This window comes from Rhinolophus hipposideros, assembly GCF_964194185.1.
Source record: "Rhinolophus hipposideros genome assembly, chromosome: 24".
Taxonomy (NCBI): Eukaryota; Metazoa; Chordata; class Mammalia; order Chiroptera; family Rhinolophidae; genus Rhinolophus; species Rhinolophus hipposideros.
Window position 1 is genome coordinate 21,943,641 of NC_138070.1, and position 19,453 is coordinate 21,963,093.

General features: G+C 47.5%; 1 protein-coding gene across 5 annotated transcripts in view; it reads right to left on the minus strand.

Moving 5' to 3' along the window:
* The window catches only part of SMARCB1 (SWI/SNF related BAF chromatin remodeling complex subunit B1), a 29,816-nt gene extending 11,083 nt beyond the window's left edge, over positions 1–18,733 (minus strand). Inside the window, exons 1-7 of one of the 5 annotated variants that reach the window (XM_081036568.1) lie at positions 18,015–18,299; positions 16,459–16,752; positions 14,994–15,105; positions 13,163–13,292; positions 9,692–9,829; positions 7,915–8,042; positions 1,109–1,275 (exon numbers count right to left, since the gene is read on the minus strand). In XM_081036568.1, the coding sequence (XP_080892694.1) occupies positions 1,109–1,275; positions 7,915–8,042; positions 9,692–9,829; positions 13,163–13,292; positions 14,994–15,105; positions 16,459–16,602 (819 nt within the window). In that variant the 5' untranslated portion in view covers positions 16,603–16,752; positions 18,015–18,299. Of the gene's footprint in view, positions 1–1,108; positions 1,276–7,914; positions 8,043–9,691; positions 9,830–13,162; positions 13,293–14,966; positions 15,106–16,458; positions 17,059–18,014; positions 18,300–18,417 lie in introns of those variants that run through there. The other 4 variants (XM_081036566.1, XM_081036570.1, XM_081036567.1 and 1 more) reach the window with 4 other exon arrangements.
* Between the last annotated feature and the right edge of the window lie 720 nt (positions 18,734–19,453).

Below are 19,453 nucleotides of genomic sequence, written 5' to 3' on the forward strand. Positions count from 1 at the left end.
AGGCCATGTCCTCACCAAGGTTACAGGACAAAGATGCAGCCCAGAGTGGTGTCCTCACAGCCATGCTCCAGGGGTGCCAGGCTGTGCATGGGGAGGCTCCCAGAGCTGTACCCAACACTCCCCCGTTTCTCTCCCAGGACGTCCCCCTTCTTTCTCAATCATGCCCTTTTTCTGATCATTGGCCATAATGTGAAACTGAAACAGGCTAAGAAAAACTAATTCATATTTCTCTCAAAAGAAATTAACTAAGCAAGGAGCCTGAATCAGTCATCAAAAACCTCCTGACAAAGGCCTGGACCTAATGGATTCACTTGTGAACGTACCAAACATTTAAGTAAAAACTAACACCAATCCTTCTCAAAGTCAGCCAAAAAACTAAAGAGGAGGCAACACTTCATAATTCAGTGCCCTAATACCAAAGCCAGACACTACAAGAAAGGATAACTATAGACTGATATTCCAACAACAAAAGAACAAACTCCTGATTCAAAAATGGGCAAAAGACTTCTATAGACATTTCTCTAAAGAAGACACACAAATGGCCAATAAGCACACGAAGAGATATTCAACTGTTACTAATCAACAGGGAAATGCAAATCCAAACCAAAATGAGATACCATTTCACACCAAGCAGGGTCTGTAGCAGGCTGGCCTGGGCCCAAATCCCAGCTCTACCACGTCTTAGCTGGGCAGTTGGGAGCAGGTGTCCTCACCATCCTACATGCCCACCTCTTCATCTGTAACACGACAGGTAAGGCAGCAAGACCAAGACTGCAGCGAATTACTGAGACAGTATGGTGTGTGTGGCCCGGCCAGTCTATGGGAAGAATATGGCAGCATCTTACTGTGGGCTTCCCGCTCTCTGCCCATCAGTTGGCTTCATGTCCTTTGAATGCTCCCACAATGTGATACCTTACTCAGAGCAGTCAGCCCCACCCTTCCTGGGGCAGGAAGCAGAGCCACATGCTGTCTGAAAGACAGCTTTCCAGGAGACCTGTCCCACAGCATGGACCCCGAAGACAGGCTTCCATCAAGGACTCCATGTACCCTCAGCGCCCCATGACCCCCCAGGACAAGGAAGGCCCCAGCACACAGAGGAGCCACCTACCTTAATAATGACACGTTGGTCTGACTGGTCCTCCAGGATGCTGTCTGTGGGATAGGACTCGATCTGCTGTCTGATGGCAGAGGCGATGGCTGGCACGAACGTCAGTGGGTTCAAATCCAGGTCGTCACAGAGGATTTCCGAAAACATCTCCGGGGTCATGAGCTTCTCTGAAATCAGGAGAGACGGCAGGGACTGCTGACTGATTACAGGGCCTACTTTCACTGCCCTTGGCCCTGACCTCCCCCACCTGCCTCCTCTGCCAAACCTACTGAAGGAAGATGAGGATGACAGGGAACTGAAGGTGGCCCTCCCGGACGTGGCAGGGAGAGGAAACAAAGGATGAAAAGCCCCCTTCCGGCCACCATTCCACACACACCTCCTCCTCCACACCCCTAGGGGTGGTCGAGGCCCTCAGTGTTCCCCTATACCCGGCTCTCCCAGCTCCCGGGGAGTAGAACTACACCGCTCAATCAGTTCTAACCAATGAGATGTTTGGGGGGAGGGGAAGCCAAGACACTTCAGGGCTGATGTGCGCATCCACTCTCCTCTCCTCTTTTGACCTAGGCAACCAGGGCAGCCCACATGAAGATGCTGGGAGAAGACGGCCATCCACCTGCCACGGAGAGAGGCCTCAAAGGAAACCAATGCTGCCAACACCTTGATCTTGGACGTCCAGCCTCCAGAACTGAGAGGAAGTAAATTTCTGTTGTTTAAGCTCCCAGTGTGTGGGACTTTGTTATGACAACCCTAGCAGATTAACACAGGTTCCTTCCAGATAAACCACTTTGAGGCCAGTGTCCCACTGGAGAAATGAGCAGATATATGTCTGTCCACCACTTCCTCACCAGTAGAAAAATCTCAGCCTATTGGATTTATCCATATTTTTGCTTAATCATGTTCTTCCTTCCTGATGCTCCCAAGTTTCTTTTTTTGTCATTTCCCTTCTTTCAGAAACAATATTAGGCTGCTTGTGGCTGTTTACAGACCTTCCTTCAGTTTCTCACTGTAGACAGCACATACACTCAACAAAGTGACAAACATGGAGGAATGTATGGAATCTGGATACGTAACCACACCAGGCGTGAGCTCACAGGAACCATCTATGACTGGCCAGACGACAGCAAGGTATTGTGTGATCAAATGTTTTCTCTCAGTTCTGCCCTGTTTCTGTAACCCAAGCCGTAATGACCATGCACCACTCTGGGATGAGCCACAGACAAGAGAAAGCCAAGAATGAATTCCCTCATGAGCACACAGCATGATTCCATGATCAAGAACCAGCTCTGCTTAACAGACAACCAACCTCACCAGCCCAGAAGAAGGGCTAGAGAGCAGCTGTCCTAACAGGCCCTGGACACTCAGCCAGGCTATCTTCAGTAACTCATGTAGCAAGCAACTATAGTTTATTCTGAAGATTGCAGCAGGAAGCTAAAGTGTGGGGGCTAAGCACCCTATGAGTACATTGTCCACAGCATTTTTAAAAATGAACCTTTTCAGTTTGTGGTAATTGTAGATGCCTATGCAGTCTTGATTACTGCAGCTACACAGTAAGGCTTGAGCCTAGGGAGACTGGTTCCTCCCACTTTCTTCTTTTTTCAAAATTGCTTTAGCTACTTTAAGTCCCGTGTGTTGCCATGTAAGTTTTAGAAGTTTTATCTATGTCTACAAAAATTCTCGCTAGGATTTTCAGAAGAATTTCATTAAACTTGTATATCAATTTAGGGAGAATTGACATCTTGAATCTTCTAGTCCATGAACATGGCTGTCTGTCTACTTATTTAGGTCTTCTTTATCTTCAACAGTGTTTTGTAGGTTTTGGCATTCGAGTCCCGTACATGTTTGTTAGACTCACATCTAAGTATTCCTTTGTATATTGGGTGATTATAAATGGTAATGTATTTTTGAATGTCCACATGTTCACTGACAATATACAAAAACACAACTGATTTCTGCATATTTATCTTGTATCTTACGACCTTGCTAAATTCAGTTATTCTAGTTTTTTTGTTTTGTTTTTTGGTAGATTGCTTGGGATTTTCTATGTAGACAATCATGTCATCTACAAATAAGGCAAGTTTTACTTCTTCCTTTCTGATGCACATGTCTTTTATTTCATTTTGCTTTATTGAACTGGCTAGTACTTCTAGCACTATGCTGAACAAAGTGGTAAAAAGAGACATCTTTGCCTTGTCCCTGATCTTAGGGAGAAAGGGATCAACCTTCCACTATTAAACATAATGTTCGCTACAGGATTTACTGTAGGTGTTCCTTACAGTTTTATGTGTAGCATTATTTGCAGCACTCCTTTCGTGTTGATAGCTGCAGGGTCTGTAGTGATAGCCCATTTCATTCCTAAATTTGGTAATTTGTATTTCTCTCTTCTATGGTCAGTCTTGCTACAGATTTGTCAGTTTTATTGATCTTTTCCAAGTACCAGCTGTGTTTCAGTAATTTTCTCTATTGTTTTCTGGTTTTAATTTCATTGATTTCTGTTGTTTATTATATCTTGCCTTCTGCTTGCTTTGATTGCATTTTGCTCTTCATTTTCTTGGTTCTTGAGGCGGGAGCTTATATTATTATAAAGACTTTTCTTCTTTTCTAACATGTGCAATGGTGCTATAAATTACCGTGTCCGCACTATATTAGCTGTATCTTACAAATTTTGATGTTGTATTTTCATTCAGGTCCATGTCTATTTTTTAACTGAATTGAGGTTTATGACCCATGGTATGGTTTACGAGGTGTATGTTCCAGAGACTTAAAATGAATATTTATTCTGTGTGTTGGGTGGAGTGTTCTACAAATGCCAATTAGACTTTGGTGGTTGATAGTGCTGTTGGTCCTTCTATCATCTTGCTGATTATCTGTCTAGTTATTCTACCAGTTGTCGAAAAAGAAAAGCTGAAGTCTCCAATATAATTGTGGATTTATCTATTACTCTTTTTAGTTCTATCATTTTTTGCTTCACATCACATAGTTTCCAGCTCTTGTTTAGTGCATACACATTTAGAAATGCTATGTCTTCTTGGTGGATTGACCCTTTTATCATTATTTAATGCGTCTCTCTTTAACTCTCGTCATTGTTTTTGCTCTTAAATCTGCTTTATCTGATACTAATACAGCAAAGCAACTCCTGCTTCCCTTTGATTGCTTGCAAGATGCATCTTTTTCTACCTTTTTACTTTCAACCTACCTACCTATATCTTTACATTTGAATGAGTTTCTTGTAGCTCACATCATTGGGTCATTTTTTAAAACCACTCTGCCAATCTGTTTGTTAATCAGTAATTACTGACATATTACTAGGGCTTACGACTGCCATTTTATTCTTATTTTCTGTTTTCTTTTTCCTGCCTTCCTGTGGGTTACTTGAACATTTTTTAGGATTACATTTTGATTTATCTATACTGTTTTTGAGTATATCTCTTTGTATTAGCATTTCTAAGTGGTCCTCTATGTATTTATTACGTTACCACATATATAACTTAGTCTACTAGTTTCTTCATTTTACAAATTCAAGTGAAGTAACCTTACTTCTCTTTATGTCCCTTTACCCTCCCACATTTATAATGTAATCACTTTAAATATTTTTACACACATCTAGAACCACATCAGACAGTGTTATAATTTTTGCTTCAACTGTCAAACATAATTTAGAAAAATAAAGAGAAGGGAAGCCTAATGGATATACCGTATTTTTGCTTATCATGTTCTTCCTGATATTCCAAAGTTTCTTCTTTTGTCATTTCCCTTCTTTCAGCCATTCGTTTAGGTTAGGTCTATAGGCGATAGCTTTCCTTCATCCCCCTTCATTCCTACAGGATATTTTCACTGGGTGTAGGATTCTGAATTGGCAGTTGTTTTCTTCCACTGCTTGAAAAACACTGTGCCGTTTCCTCTAGCTTCCATGGCTTATGACGAGAAATCTGCTGCCATTCTAAATCTTTCCCTGTAGATAAGATGTCATTTTTCTCTGCCTGTTCTCAAGACTTTTTTCTTTGTGTTTAGTCTTCAGAAGTTTAATTATGATGTACCTTGGCATGGATTTTGGGTTTATCCTGTTGAGGTTCGCTCAGCTTCTTGAATCTGTCATTTGGGATTTTTTTTAAAGCATCCACAGTGATCACATGGAAACAAATCTCTACAAACTGCTTCCTATAGTCATACCCTGTGGTGCAGACCCTCAGAACCCTGATAACCCTTGGCCTGTGTGCAAGAGCAGGTTCTAGACCTTTCCCTGAGGCAGCTCATGGCCCTGCCCTAGGATTCCCTCATCCCCCTTTGAGGCAAAGGTGGCATCTATGCAGGCAGGTGCTCTTTCAGCTTTCTGGAGGACTTTAACACTCCCCTAGGAGGCTGGATGTTGAGATAGATGATGCCATATTTCACCAGTAACTCAGATAAGCTCCCTTTCAAGTCCTTCTCAGAGAGGATAACCTCAAACTCATTGCTAACTGACGTCTACCAAGGGCTTGTCAGAGACAAATCCTGGTGAGAAAGGATGGCCTGAATGACATGGTTCCTTCATGCTTCACATTTTTCATCCCTTCGTGACAAATACCCTCATGTCCACCTTTAAGGTTATTTGAAATTTAAATTAGTAAGTTGAATACGACTTAAAAAAAAACAGCAAATCAACAGTAATTCTGAACATGTTCTTTCAACTACCATGCCAGGGGTATGGTCTCCTAACAGTTAAGAATCATAGCCCTAGACACACTAAATACCACTCTGGGCTAAACAGGAGTTCACAAAACAACACTATTTTAGTCCTCCAAGTGTTTCTACTAAATTACATTTAGTAGGTATGGTACGTTACATGGGGACTATGAGGAACAGTCTGGAGAGAGCCATGGTGGAGTTCACGGACAGATGCTGGTCTTCATTACATTATCCTGTGTCCTCTTCATGAGGGCTGTGGGAAGAGCTTCTCTCGGATTTAAGTATTATGTGTGATTCTGCTTCTTCTGAGCCACTGGCTGCTGTAGAACCAATCACCATGTCTCTCCCCGCCTGGATCTAAAAGGCCGCGAGTCATGCCCATCTTCTAGCAATGGATCCTACTGAATTGTAAGTATGAACCAGAGCGCTGGCTTCATTGTATACCTCCTAGTTTCATTTCCCCCTTTATCCCGTTTTCCCTAACCACTCCTTTTTCATTTGTTTTATTCTTTTACACCAAGCATCCTTATACACGCCGCCTTACATCCCTTCTGAAACAGGGTGAAGGTATAAATAAACAGCAGGAGCTTTCTATGTGTTGTTGAAAGAAACGTAACAGGACATGTATTGTTTCAATATGGACAAAGTTCCTATGTTTGGCCAGGTTCAATGTTAAATGCTGTAAGGAAAACACCAATAAAAAACAAAGCCCCTGACCTCAGTGGGTTGAAATAGAGGGGGAGAGAGATGAATTAACAAATAAGTGTAACACAGGCTAGCTGAATAAGCAGGGAATGGTATGACAGGTGAAGCTCAGCACTGGTGGTGGCCTGTCACCTGTGAGCTATCCTGTCCCCGTGCTAGGGAAGCACCAGTACACTGTACCTGCTTCCATCTACACTCATTACAACCTCCTGGAACTCCTCACTGATGTCTCCCCTCACCCACATCTCCCCCTGGCCACATCATCCCTTCGCCAACATCCTTTCTCTCTCCAGCTAGCCTGGAGGCCCTAGAAAACAGGCATCTCAGCTCTTAGGCCTTGTTCCCAGAGCTAGGCAGAGGGACCTTGACCTCCGGCTCGGCATGCCTATTGCCAGGGGATGACTAAAGGAAGTAGCCTAATCCTTCCAGGAATCTCAAGGCCATCGAGTATCAACAACCACACATGTTCCTCCCTGAGGAAAACCCCTCTGGGAGAAAAATGTTGTAAGCTAGTATGTTATCATGGAAACATCTAATAGCAGGAGGAGTTTTAGCAACCTAGGGCACCCCAACAGAAAATTCTGCAGAAAATTAGGAACACCAGAGAAACCACGAACATACTTATCAGGTAAGTAAAGAAAAATAAAGTTATTCTTGGCACTATATTACAACTATGTCTTAAGTTGTTTGCATATGCCAAGTGACTGGAAGGAAAAATGCAAAACAAACTATTAGGGTGGTGAGATTCTGGTGACTTTAACCTTTTATTCATTTAAATATTCACGTTTTCGGTCTGAATATAAACAATATGCCTGTTGTAAAAAGTCTGAGTCAAAAAAATGAAAAATAAAGAAGAAAAAAAACCAGATGTGTAATCCTCCTTCCCAGATGTGGTAAGTACTCTAAATGCTCTAATGGAAGTCTCCTCCTAAATGCTCTTCTCTTCTACATTTGCACAGAAAGTTACATTTGGACTTTGGGAGCCAGCGAAGAGCAGGAAGAGCAGGGTTCTGACCCAGCACTTAAAGAGTGAGGATGGAGAGAAGAACAGAGGGTGAGGGCAGGCCTCCCAGCCAGGGGGATGAGAGGCATGAGCATGCACGCGCAGCGTCTGAAAAAGCAGGGTGGACACGGCTGCAGAGGAGACACGTGGAGGACCATGCGTCAGCAAGGTCACGAGCCCTGTGGACTGGTAGCCTGCATGCCAGGCGCTTGAACTCCCCATGCTCATGGTGGAGAAGGAACCCGAAGCTCATGTGCCCAGCCCACAACAAACAGTGGCAGAAGCAGGATTTGAACCCAGAGTCCACATCCTCTAAAGCTATGCCACAATGCTCTGAATGTTGTGTTCAAAATCCAGAACCCACCTGATGGGCAGCAGGCAGGAAAGGGGAATATTCACACAGCGGATGGTCTGGGCTGTGCAGAGCCCCACGTACCATTCATGTTCCAGGTAAAGGCATCCCTCAGCTTTTGCCCATCGATCTCCATGTCCAACCGGATGGGGACCAGCACCTCAGGCTGGGATGCATTCTCGTGGATCACTGCTGGGTCGTGGTCATCAAAGCTGGAAGTGAAGTGGTCAGCAAAATCATCAAGGAGTGCCCAACACCTCCCTCTATACCACTGGTCACTGTAAACCTGGTCGGGGGGAAAGCCCACTTCTTATGGGGACTTGACAACTAAGGACTGAATCAGCAGAGATGAGGCCAGCAGGAGTCCCGAGCCACAAGGGCAGTGCTCCACACTTCATGGACACACGGAAGAGGAGAGGAAGCCGCTGAGTTGGGCACACTCTGAAGGGAGGGAGATGTAAGTCCTAAAGTAGGCAGGACTTTCACAGAAAGCTGTGGGGAAGGCATTTCCAGAAGAGGAAATACTTAAGCAAAGGCCGATGGGCAGGGTGAAAGGAAGCGCTCCTGGGGCAGCAGCAGTCAGAGCACTGAAGGTGGGATGCAGGTCAGATTGGGGGTGGTGCAGGGGATGCTGAGAAGCTACCAGGCCAAGATGCCAACAGTTCTCCAGCTCAGGCTGCGGAATCTAGTCTCTGCTCTGAGGGAGCCCCAAGAGGACTCTGAGCAAGAGCTTTACAGAGTCATGTCTGGATTTTAGGGAGACAAGGAAGGAAGAGACGGGGGGATTTTGGAAAGCAGGGCAAACCTAAGGACATCTGAGGAATACAGAGAGGGCTGAGAATTGCTCTCACAGCTTGAGGCATGGATAACAAACAAGCAAATGTAAGCACACTACATGCCAGACACGAATGCTCTGGGAAACACAAACAAGGAAAGGGGCAGGAGTGGCCATTCTAAAGGGGGAAGGCGGCCATGAGAAAGTGACATTCCAATAGAGATGAAGAGGAAGAAAAAGGAGGGAGGAAAGAAGAGGGAAGGAAAGGGAGATAGAGGGAAGAAAGGGAGGGAGCCATACAGATACTAGTGTGAGCAAGGCTGGGCTGCAGAGATGAATGTGGGGGTAGGAGCTTGAAAAATGCTCCCCCCAAAAATAGCTGTGTCCTAATCCTCAGAACTTGTGACCATTACCTTACATGGCAATAAAAGTACCCTTACATGAGGGTACTCTGCAGATGTGATTAAGTTAAGGATCTTGAGAGATTACCTGCATGGGCCCTACATTACATCATGAGTGTCCTTGTAAGAGCGAGATGGGGAAGATTTCAAATACACAGAGAAGGCCATGTGACCACAGAGACAGAGACTGATGACGTGGCCACAAGTCAAAGAATGCCAGCAGCCACCAGGAGCCGGAAGAGGCAGGCACAGATTCTCCCCCAGAGCATCCGGATGGCGGATGGCCCGGCCAACACCTTCCTTTTGGCTCAGTGAAACTCCTGGCCTCCAAAACTGTGAAAGAATAAATTTGTGTTGTGCTAAACCATCCAGTTTGTTGCAATTTATTCCAGCAGCCAAACTAACACAGCAGGAGTCATGTGGATGGCATCTGAGACCATGAGAAAAGATCCAAGAATTGCATCCCCAGGAACTCTACTCCAGGTACTAAGGAAATGAAGAGACAGCAACGAAACGAAGGCAGAGCCGGAGCAAGCCGGAGACTGACATCCAGGAAGCCAAGGGAAAACAACTTCATGGAGGAGCAGCATAGATTTTGGGGAACACAAGGATAAAGCAGAGCCTTTTTCTGAGGAGGAGGATATGGACTGAGGCGGAACCAGTGGAGAGGGCAAGGCGCACTCACCAGAGAGGGAAAGTTCTCTTCTTGTCCCGGCCCATGCGGTTCCTATTGATGGTCGTGGAGCATGGCACAGCATCCAGATGGTGGGAGCTGTTGGGCAGGGTAGGCACCCACTGGCTGTTCCTCTTGGCTTTCTGTTCCCTAGGAAGACATGGGAAATCCCTCTACCACTTATTCTACAAGCCCAATACCACCCATCAGGCATCAAATAGTGGTTAGTGGATGCCCTCTGTGCCCCTGCTGGGCTCCAGGCCCCGATGGGGACCTCTGTGCACCCCAGACTCTGCAGGTGTCTATTTCCTAGGCTCCCACCAGTACCTGCTTGGAGGAGCCCAAGCTAGAGGAAGGCTGCAAAGGGGCCCCACACATGGCAGAGAAGCCCCCACCCTAGTGCACGAGCCATAATGTAACACACTGTGTGCTGGGCATGACTTCACGGAAACACCATCCTTCTGTGGGGAAGGGGCACAAGCAGGCGGCTTTCCAGAAGAGTGAAGCCTTAAACACTGAGCTGGGGTTCCCTGAAGTGGGGGACTGGAAAGGGAAGGGCATTTCAGGAGGAGCACAGCAGGTGGGGGTTTGGCTGGGGCTAGAGATGTGGGACACAGAGAGAGGTCCCAATTTAGGGGCTGGCGTGCTCCGTGAGAAACAGACTGCATTCAGCAGGTGGGCAGGAGTCCCCAGGGGTTTGAAGTAGGGAGAGACATGACCAGGCTATTATTTTAGACATGCACGCAGGCCAGCCTGAGATGGCCTAAGCAACGCTGCTGGCCTCCAGGCTTCCAGACCAGCAGATGTGGTATTGGGGAATACGTTGAAGAAAGTGGCGCTCAAAGTAATTTCAGTATTCCGTATCTCATAAAAGATACACTCCTCTCCGAATTACAGCTTGCTTTTCCTACTAGGAAAATACTAAAAGCTATTTTATATTTTAAACTGAGGTTCCAGTGCTGGATTTGCCAGACGAGAAGGCTCGGGTTCCCACTACGGTCTGCATGTTCTTTTATCATCCTCAGGGCTGCCTTCCCAGTGAGACTGAGCAAAGTGAGGGGATCGACGGTGTGTAATTCACCAATAAACACCTACACCATGTCTTCTTCAGTAACTGTTTGCTATAGCTCAGAGAACGTGACAACGGCTGCATTTCCTGCTGCTTCAACAGTGCCTAGTGGGCCAGGAGGTGCAGCTGGCAGCCCTTCCTTTCTCATGATGGCAGAGGCAGAGGCCATGACCTGCCCAGGCCCAAGCCCTTTACCTCTTTTCTTTGCTAAAGCTGAGGACACTCGCACCTCAGAGGCTGAGGTCCGGGAGTACCCCTTGATTGAGGATTGGTCAGGGAGGATTCACAGCACCAAATTTGGCCAGGACTTCATCAAGTCTCCTGTACCCAGGTCTTGCTTGGATCTTATGACTGGCCTTCACCTTATATCAGAGACCTGGGAAAACAGAGAACATGGAACGAATCTGGGCAGGGCTTAGAGCTCAGGCAGCAAGACCAGAGTCCCTGCCACAGCCTATCTGGGCCAGCAGTTTCTAATCCTGGCTACGCAGACTCAGAGCACAACATTTTAAGTGGTACATTCCTGAGCCCCACCCAGATCAAGTGACTGGTGTTGTGGGGGAGCGCCTGGGAGTATGGATTCTTTACAGCTTCCATGGGTGGTGCCAGTGCGCTGGGCCTATACTTGGGAACCACAGGTCTAGCCCACCACCTCTTTTCTGAGCCTCCGAGAGCTCTGAGGTTCCTCTTCCCCCCAAATCCTGCCCTATCTCAGTAGTAATCCGGTTCAATTCCAGGTCTGGGCTGCCCTACCAACCCCTCCTCCTGTCTGGTAGCTGTCTCAAGTGGACAATGCAAGTTATGTCACAGGTATAGGTCATACACAGAATCCGAAAATCTGAGTCACGTAATTCAATCCTCTTCCACTGCCAGGACATCTGCCCAAGGAGGGGGCAGCCAGCCTCTGCTGTACCTGGCCAGTGAGGGGGAGGGGAGGTGCCAGTCCTCCCATGAGGCTGACTGGGTAGTGGGAAGGCACTTCCTGAGCATAAAGCCCATGGAAGCAGCTTCCCTCAAACTTTTATTCCCCCCACTCCCCTCATGTATTTCTGGCCTCCTGGGTAATAAGACTCTACTCCTCCCTCAGCTGTTCCTCATATGACACCATCATTAAGAAAGTGTTTATCGCCCCACAAACGTTTCCCAGCTGACATGTGCAGACTTGAAAGTCCTATCCATATGTACCTAATTTCCTTCTGCCACTTCCCTGGGAAAGTCTAGCCATCCTTATGTTTTTACCACATCCCTCGGAAAAAAGAAATCTGTAGAGCACACATCTATTAACACTGGCCAGGTTGGACCTGTGCCACCTTTTTCGGGGGGGGTGGGAGGGTAGATTAGATAAACAATCCAATAGTAAAGTGGAGAGAAAATCTGAAAAGAAATGATTTTTCATCACCACATCACTAGAAATAACCCTCTCCGACCCCCTTAGTGCTCCCGGGGTTTTGTGCATACACAGGCATGTGTTCTTGAGAACTGCAAGCGTAAGAGAGGTACTCTGCACGTCCCACTCACATGAACCATGTTTCCACTTGCTGCAGAGTCTACTATGACATACAGGCTTATAACCCTGTCCATTCCGGTTGGTGCACCTTCACTCACTCAGCCTCTCCCTAAAGCTGGACACTCAAGTGGCTCCATATTTTCCATTATTATTCACAGTGCTCCCAGGGGCATCTCTGTATATATATAATGGGTTTTGCTGATGGTGGTGTTCTTTTAAATTATTTCTCTGGGACAAATCCCCAGGGGTGAAATTAATGGGCCAGAGAACAAACAAATGTTTGATGTCAAAATGCGTTATAAAAAGATCATGCCCACATGCAGGCCACTGTAGCATTCGTAAGCGCACCTTTGTCACACTCTCCTCAATTCTTTATGTTGCTCTTTATTTATTTAACTTTGAATTTTTTAAATTGCACACGAGGACAAACATCATTCCCTGTGTTTGTTTACTCCTGGTACTTCTTTGTGGACCACCCTTTACCTAGTTATCTGTTGGAGTATCTAAGCTTTGCTTATAAATCTGAACGCATACTTTCTACAACATTAACTTCCCGATTATTTGCTTGTTTGTTACTGTAAACACTGTTAAAAGGTTCTAAATTTATACATTCAAATCTATTGTTTGTTTCTCTTGCAACTTTATGCGAGCCACTAATTTTTCTGACAGATTAGTCACACTTTCAAAGCATTCCTAACCATTCTCCACAATCTAAGACTTGGCTTATGTTTCTTAGAAATTCCAATGATACAGAAGAAACTTAGAAAACCTGGCTAAGATGATTTGTAAGCACTGTGGGTAGGGTGTTGAAAAGTATATCTGTTCAACTTAACTCCAACCAACTCTGGAGTATGAGAAAAATACCCATGGCTGTCCCAAGAGCTCATCCCAGCCTGGGGTGCAATACCTGAGGTAGGTGGGGGGCTCCGTGCTGATGGACACGGCCTTGTACTTTTCATCGTTGCCATCCAGAATCTCTTCCACCTCTGAAGCTTTTAACAGAGTCACACTGGTTGCCAGGGTCGTGTATCCATGATCTGTAACCAGAGATGCCACTGTGGTCAGCCTGCTGGGGAAGCAGTGAGCAGCAGCAGCCAGTAGAGGCAGCACGTCAGTCCTCACATGCAGGAGGTGAGAAAAGCAGGTGTCGACCTTACTACTGCTGAATGCTGGCCTCTTCCAAAAGGGAAATCTGGACTGAGCATTTTAGTTAGAGGTCCTACTGGGTCAACACTCCGAGGATTTCCTTGGACTAATGTGTCCTAGGCACTGGCTCCGGGCACAGAGGAAGTGCAAAGGGCAGCGGCCACAGCTAGCGCAGCACAGCCAACGGGGGCTCTCAGGAGAAAAGGAAGGCTCCAGAGTAGTACCACCAGTGGGAAGAGGTCTGACACCACTGCAATCCACAACACGAAGCAAAGTGGAGAGATGGAATGAAAGATGAAAAATATTTTCTTTTAAAACAAGAGCCCAGAGAGTTGGAAAAAGCTGCTTCACACTGAACATGAACTCCTGGCCCTGAGCCAGTCAACACGCGCTATCTGGGAAACGGGACAGATTCTAGACAACTCAATCCGTAACTTCTAGGGAACCTTGGTCAAGAGCTGGCTACCTGTCTGCAGGTCCAGCCTGGCTTCTCCTGGAGAAACAAATCAGTTATGGGGGAGGTGTCTCCAAAGCACAAGGCAAAAGAGTCACCAAGACTTCACTTGAGGCTTGCAGAGGGGAAAGCAAAGCTGGGAACTCAATGCATTAATAACTGATACTCCACTGAGCGGGCAGGGGGTAGAAGGAGGACAAAAAGGAGACTTTTTTAAGTGAGTGAGTGGAAATGTTAAAGCAGCAGATAAAAAAGCAGCTCTGGCTCCTGCATTAAAAGAACTACTACTTTGCCCACAGTAGACAAGACCACAGCAGCACTTATAGACACAACCAAACAGGACAGGACTGCAAAGCGCACACTCACACACAAGCACACAGGGCTTCAGGGCGGGTCTTCACCCAGGCCCCAGGCAGCTCTCTACAAGGCACCCTTGCCAAGTGGGAGGCAGTTTCGCCACCTGCCAAACATGGTGCTGTGTCCAAACCCAAATGAAGCATGAGCCTTTCCTGATGGAGTCCCAAGAATATCGATAGCATCTTTTCACCCTGCACAGAGCTGCCACCACTGAAGCATGCTAGTGTCTCTACTGTCACTAGTGTCAGGTGGCTCATCTCGCAAGCCCCAGGCACACTCAGGCACAACGAGCAGGGACATGCACATGAGCTCCAGAATGAAGTGCTATGGGATGGATGTGCTCTGGGAAGCAAAGCGGTGAAAGCCCCAGAGGGGAGTGGGCGCTGGGGCCACCACCCGCCACTCGGGCTGTATGGAGGGTGACTATGGCGATACGCCCACGGCAGATGGCACAGCATCACAGCATTCCTAAAACGTTTTGAGACCAACATGTGTCTTCACAGCACCTGCTCTTGTCCCGGCCCCGCCCCACCGCACACCCCCTGGCCCTGCTGGAACTCCCTGCCAAAGGACCGCCACTGGCTACCTGGAGCCACCTGCATGCCTGAACTGCACGTGTACCCCGTCCCTAGGATGCTCCCTGCCACACGAAGGTCAGGGCTGCAGTGAAGACACTCTGGAGTGAAAACGTTTTATCTTCATGACATAAGCGAGTGGTTTTGAAACAGGTTTACAAACCCTCGTGAAGACGCACCCTTAGTGTTAGGTTTTGTTTTTTTACCATGTGACGATGCAACTATTTTCTTCCTCTCTTCCACAGTGGCTAGTCGCCTCCAGAGTGAGGGATATCTCTTGTACAGAGAACCTCGGAACATACGGAGGTAGTTTCCCACCTATGGGTAAAGCAAGAAGGCTCATTATGAGGGTCGTATCTCCATGTGAAAGGGAAGGATCCTGGCGCACAGGCTCTGCTGGATCAGGTGACGGATAAACAGGCATTGAGTTGGCCATTGGGCACCAGGCTTTCAGCAGCAATCCAAACACATTCTGCTGACATCAAGGGTTCAACAGCAGTGCACATGTGGCCTGCATCTGCTCCTCGAGGCAGGGGCAATAATATCCACATCCCGATGACAGGACCAAGACTCGTGAGGCAGGCCTTCAGAGCTCACCAAGCTCCCGGAGTTCACTGAGAAGCTTGTGGTGATTTTGATGTTGGACTAAGGATCTCTGGCACTTTCCAGAAATGTAAGGCCTCTTTGACTTTCTTTCATCTTAAAAACTAGACTTTGATATTTTTACGATGTAATAAACACCAAAAAGGTCTTTTAATTTTAGACAGATGCAGGATAATTTCCCCTCCCCGTGACCTTGTTTCTTTGTTTAGTAACAAAACTCAAACCAGGGATACCAAAGGAATTTTCCGGAGAGTTTAAAAAGCACTTATCAGCAATCACCAGATTGCTAGATAAATCATTACTTCTCCAAACAATAGCTTCAGTTTGCTTGAACCAAATACTCAAAGTATGACTTCCTTAATGGAAAGAAAAAAAAATCTCATCCTAAAGTTTTTCTAAAGAAACCTCATTGTCTCACTGATTTTTCCAAAATGACCATGTGAATCACAGGGCAGGAGACAGCCAGTTGACTACGTGCCAGGTGATGGCTCCACCTGTGACCAGGAATCACTTCCCCAGTCTGGCTCTTCCTTACTCATGTTAAACGCACAGCAACTTTAAAGTTGACCACACAAAGGACCACTTCTATTATTGTCCCATTTACCTAAGCAGCATAGTATTTTTATTTAATAAAAATATTTCTCCATTTTTCATGAATCAAAGATTTCCATGATCGACAACCAGGGCTGCTGAACAGCGTGAGAGGTGACCATAGCCAGTCTCTCATGCTCCACACAGTAGGCACAGACCATCGGTTATTTGGCTTGAGTGTCATTACCATCCAAGGGTAAATGTATAGTTTCCATTAGGTTTTGAAAAGACATTAACAATAGCGTCCCCCACTACGACCTTGAAGGTCCTGCAGAGCTCTGGGACTCCTAGACCCTTCCCAAGGCCCCTTCAGAATAGAGGAGACCAGGGTTTGCCTTCCTGGGTTTTCCCTGAACCAGTTTTTGCCTGAAATGAATGTGTGGACTCGGGGACATCCTTGGTCCTCTCAGGTCTATGACTCTGGCTTGGTGAATACAGCTACCTGCAGATGGCGGGAGAACAGTGACACACACTTACTGCAACTGCAGATGTCTTCCCAAAGCCACTCCACGGCACTGGGTGTGATGCTATGGCTGTCCCACCTCTCTGAGTGGCCTGTTGCCCAAAGGGAAGGGGCCTGGGGACCATCCACCCAATGCTGTCACAGGAACTACTGGACATCAATAGACAGCATTCTGATCTTGAACCTTTCCCAGACCTCCAAAAGTCTGACAATTGTTAAGCCAGGCTCCAGAAAGCAAACCTCTTCTCCCTTCTCCCATCTAGGTCTCTACTGGCTGGGTCTCAGGACAATGGCCTCACTCAACAGGGCTGAAAGAGAAGACTGCAGTTAACTTTCTAGAAGCTAAAATGTGTTACAGAGAAAATCTCAGAGGTCATCTAGTCTAAGCATCTCATTATACACATGAGAAAAGTGACAAAGAGGCAGAACAGAGCTGGAACCAGGCCTCCTAACATTCTTCCCACCTGGCTGCATGCTTCTTCTCAATTTGCTCCACCTAATGAATGAAAGCTTGCTTTTCAGAGGTACCACATACTCAGAATCGAAACCAAATTGATTGCTTTTCTTGCCCATTAGGTCAGGTAAAGACTTCTTTAAACAATCTGCCCATTATCACATACTAAAACTCAACGGTCTTCTATCTCCTGCACTTAGGCTGGTGAGGACCATTCTGAGCCATGGCAGATAGACAGGCACTGGCTCCATCTCCCCAGCATGGCTATCTTTGAAGAGCAGCATTCACGTGATAACGTGAAAAAAAATCATTGCATCCTGCCCTTTTTGTTTAATAAAAATTGGTGGAAAACGGTAACACTAAAGTTCTGATGTTGACAACGTTGGTCTCCTAATTTGATATAACTAGCCAGGAATCACAGGGTGATTGCCTCAGTGTGACCATCATGAGGCTTAATTCATTCACGCTATGATCAACTGTGAAGAAAAACAACAAAAATTGTAAAAACAGGAACGAAACGTTGGTGTCTGACACTGAAAAGTACTACAAGGAAAGGCAGCCGTGGCATTCTGTGACTTATTTAGCTATTTAGCTCTCCAAGATTAGCACTTACCTCATTACACGAGAGACTCTACCGCTTGGTATATGCACATCTGAGTTACATATCCATAATTTTTTTTTTTTAAGTATACACTACCTGGGGACGGCCTTCAGACCAAAACGGGCTAGTGTGAGGCAATCTGGAAAAACCTAATATACTTAGTACAAACGGCCGTGGAAAGGTTTTCCTACTGTCAGTGGTCCAGCTGATTCAACAAAGTGCTATCAGCTCTAGTTCAGGATTAAAAACCTTGAGGCTCTTTCTCCTGTGATAATTCAGTGAGTCCCAGATATCCAAAGTGTCAACTGCTTCGGAACTGCTGACAGAGCTAGCTCAGGACCTGGGGCCTCGTCCAGCCAAATGAAAACTGGATGACGGCCTCATCCGCCCAAAAGCAAACATCCTCCTCCCAACCTATTTCCTCCCTGGTAAACAAAGATCAAAACACCTCCTGCCCACCTCAAAGGCAACAAACACAATGAGGATGAGCCCTCACTAAGCCCCATGTTTACAACCTGCGCCTTCAGGATCCCAGATGGAGCAATGGGGGAGGGGTGCACGTGAGGTTTCCAGCATATCACCCCCACCGGGGTGTTCGCAGGGGCTAACCGTAACACCCAGTTTGTCTGCGTCTGTCTGGAGCTGTACCAACTCAGCACGAAACCAGCAGCCCCTCGGGGAGCCCTAGTTCTGGCGACAGGGGACGTTCCCACCACAACAAAACGGCGAAGTAAACCCAGACCCGCGGAGGCGGGGGGCGGGGCCTGTGGGCCACGCCCCGCTGAGCCACTTCCCGTCGCGCGTGCGCGCGCGTCCCCGCGCCGCGATGAATGGAGACGCGCGTTCCCGACGCGCAGACCTGCCCTGGGGCTCCCGCGGGGCCGGGGCCCGGGAGGGCGAGGACGCGCCGCGGGCTACCTCAGAGCCGATCATGTAGAACTCGCCGTCGTCCTCTAGCTGGAACTTGACGGGCTTCTGCCCGAAGGTCTTGCTCAGCGCCATCATCATCATTGCGGCGGTGGAGGCAGGCAGCCAAAGCCGGGCTGCGAGGGATCGGGAGGGCTGAGGCGGGGCTGGGGTGCGCCAAGTCGAGGGAGCCGAAGCCGGGAAGCAAAGGGCGGTCCGGGCCAAGTAGTCGCGTCGCCGCCGCCGCCGCCGGGTTCCTCAGCAGCCGCAGCGACGACGACTAGGCCGCCCTCTGTGCGCATGCGCGGGCGTTGACGCCGACGCGCGCGCTGCCGCCACCCAAACAAAAGGCCGGGGCGCGCTCCCGCGGGTCCCTTAAAGGAGCCTAAACCCGTTTCTCTGCCTCCCAAGTGTCGGTACCAAGGAAAACTTCTCAGGTGGAAATAGCAATCGAGGCCCTGACTCAGGCGGTGGCGTTCCCAGTCCTACAGTTGGGACTGGAACTCAACGCAGTGGAAGAGGCACAAAGTGAGCTCTGCAGGGTGTGAGGAGGCCAGTAGTACGTGTGACTCAGTTTCCCCACCCGGAAAAACGGTGCAGCTGAGCAGATTAGAGGACTCCTAGATATCCCAATTTTCGGCCCACAGCTGTTCCTGCGGCCGTGGGAATGGGCAGAATGACAACACAGGGCGGTGTTAGCCTGGGCCAAGACTACACGGCTTGGCGGGATTCCAGTCTAGGTGGTATTTGGTTTGGCTGGTGCGTCAGATGAGCGTTGGGAGGGAGGGAACCTTCTCCATTCCGTCCTTAACTCTGCACTTTGTATGGACAACAGGCCGAGCCCTGTGGTGCTGACAGCTTGGAGTGGGGAAGGACCTTAATGAAAGCACCCATGGATCCCGTTAAACAATGCAGTCGGTGGAAACCGGCCCACTGCTGACAATTTCATATAAATTTCAAACAAAACTTGCAGCTGTGAAGGAGACCCACCTAGGGCTGGGTAGCAGGCAGGAGACACTTGTCAGGCTGTGGGAAACATGAGTTCTGT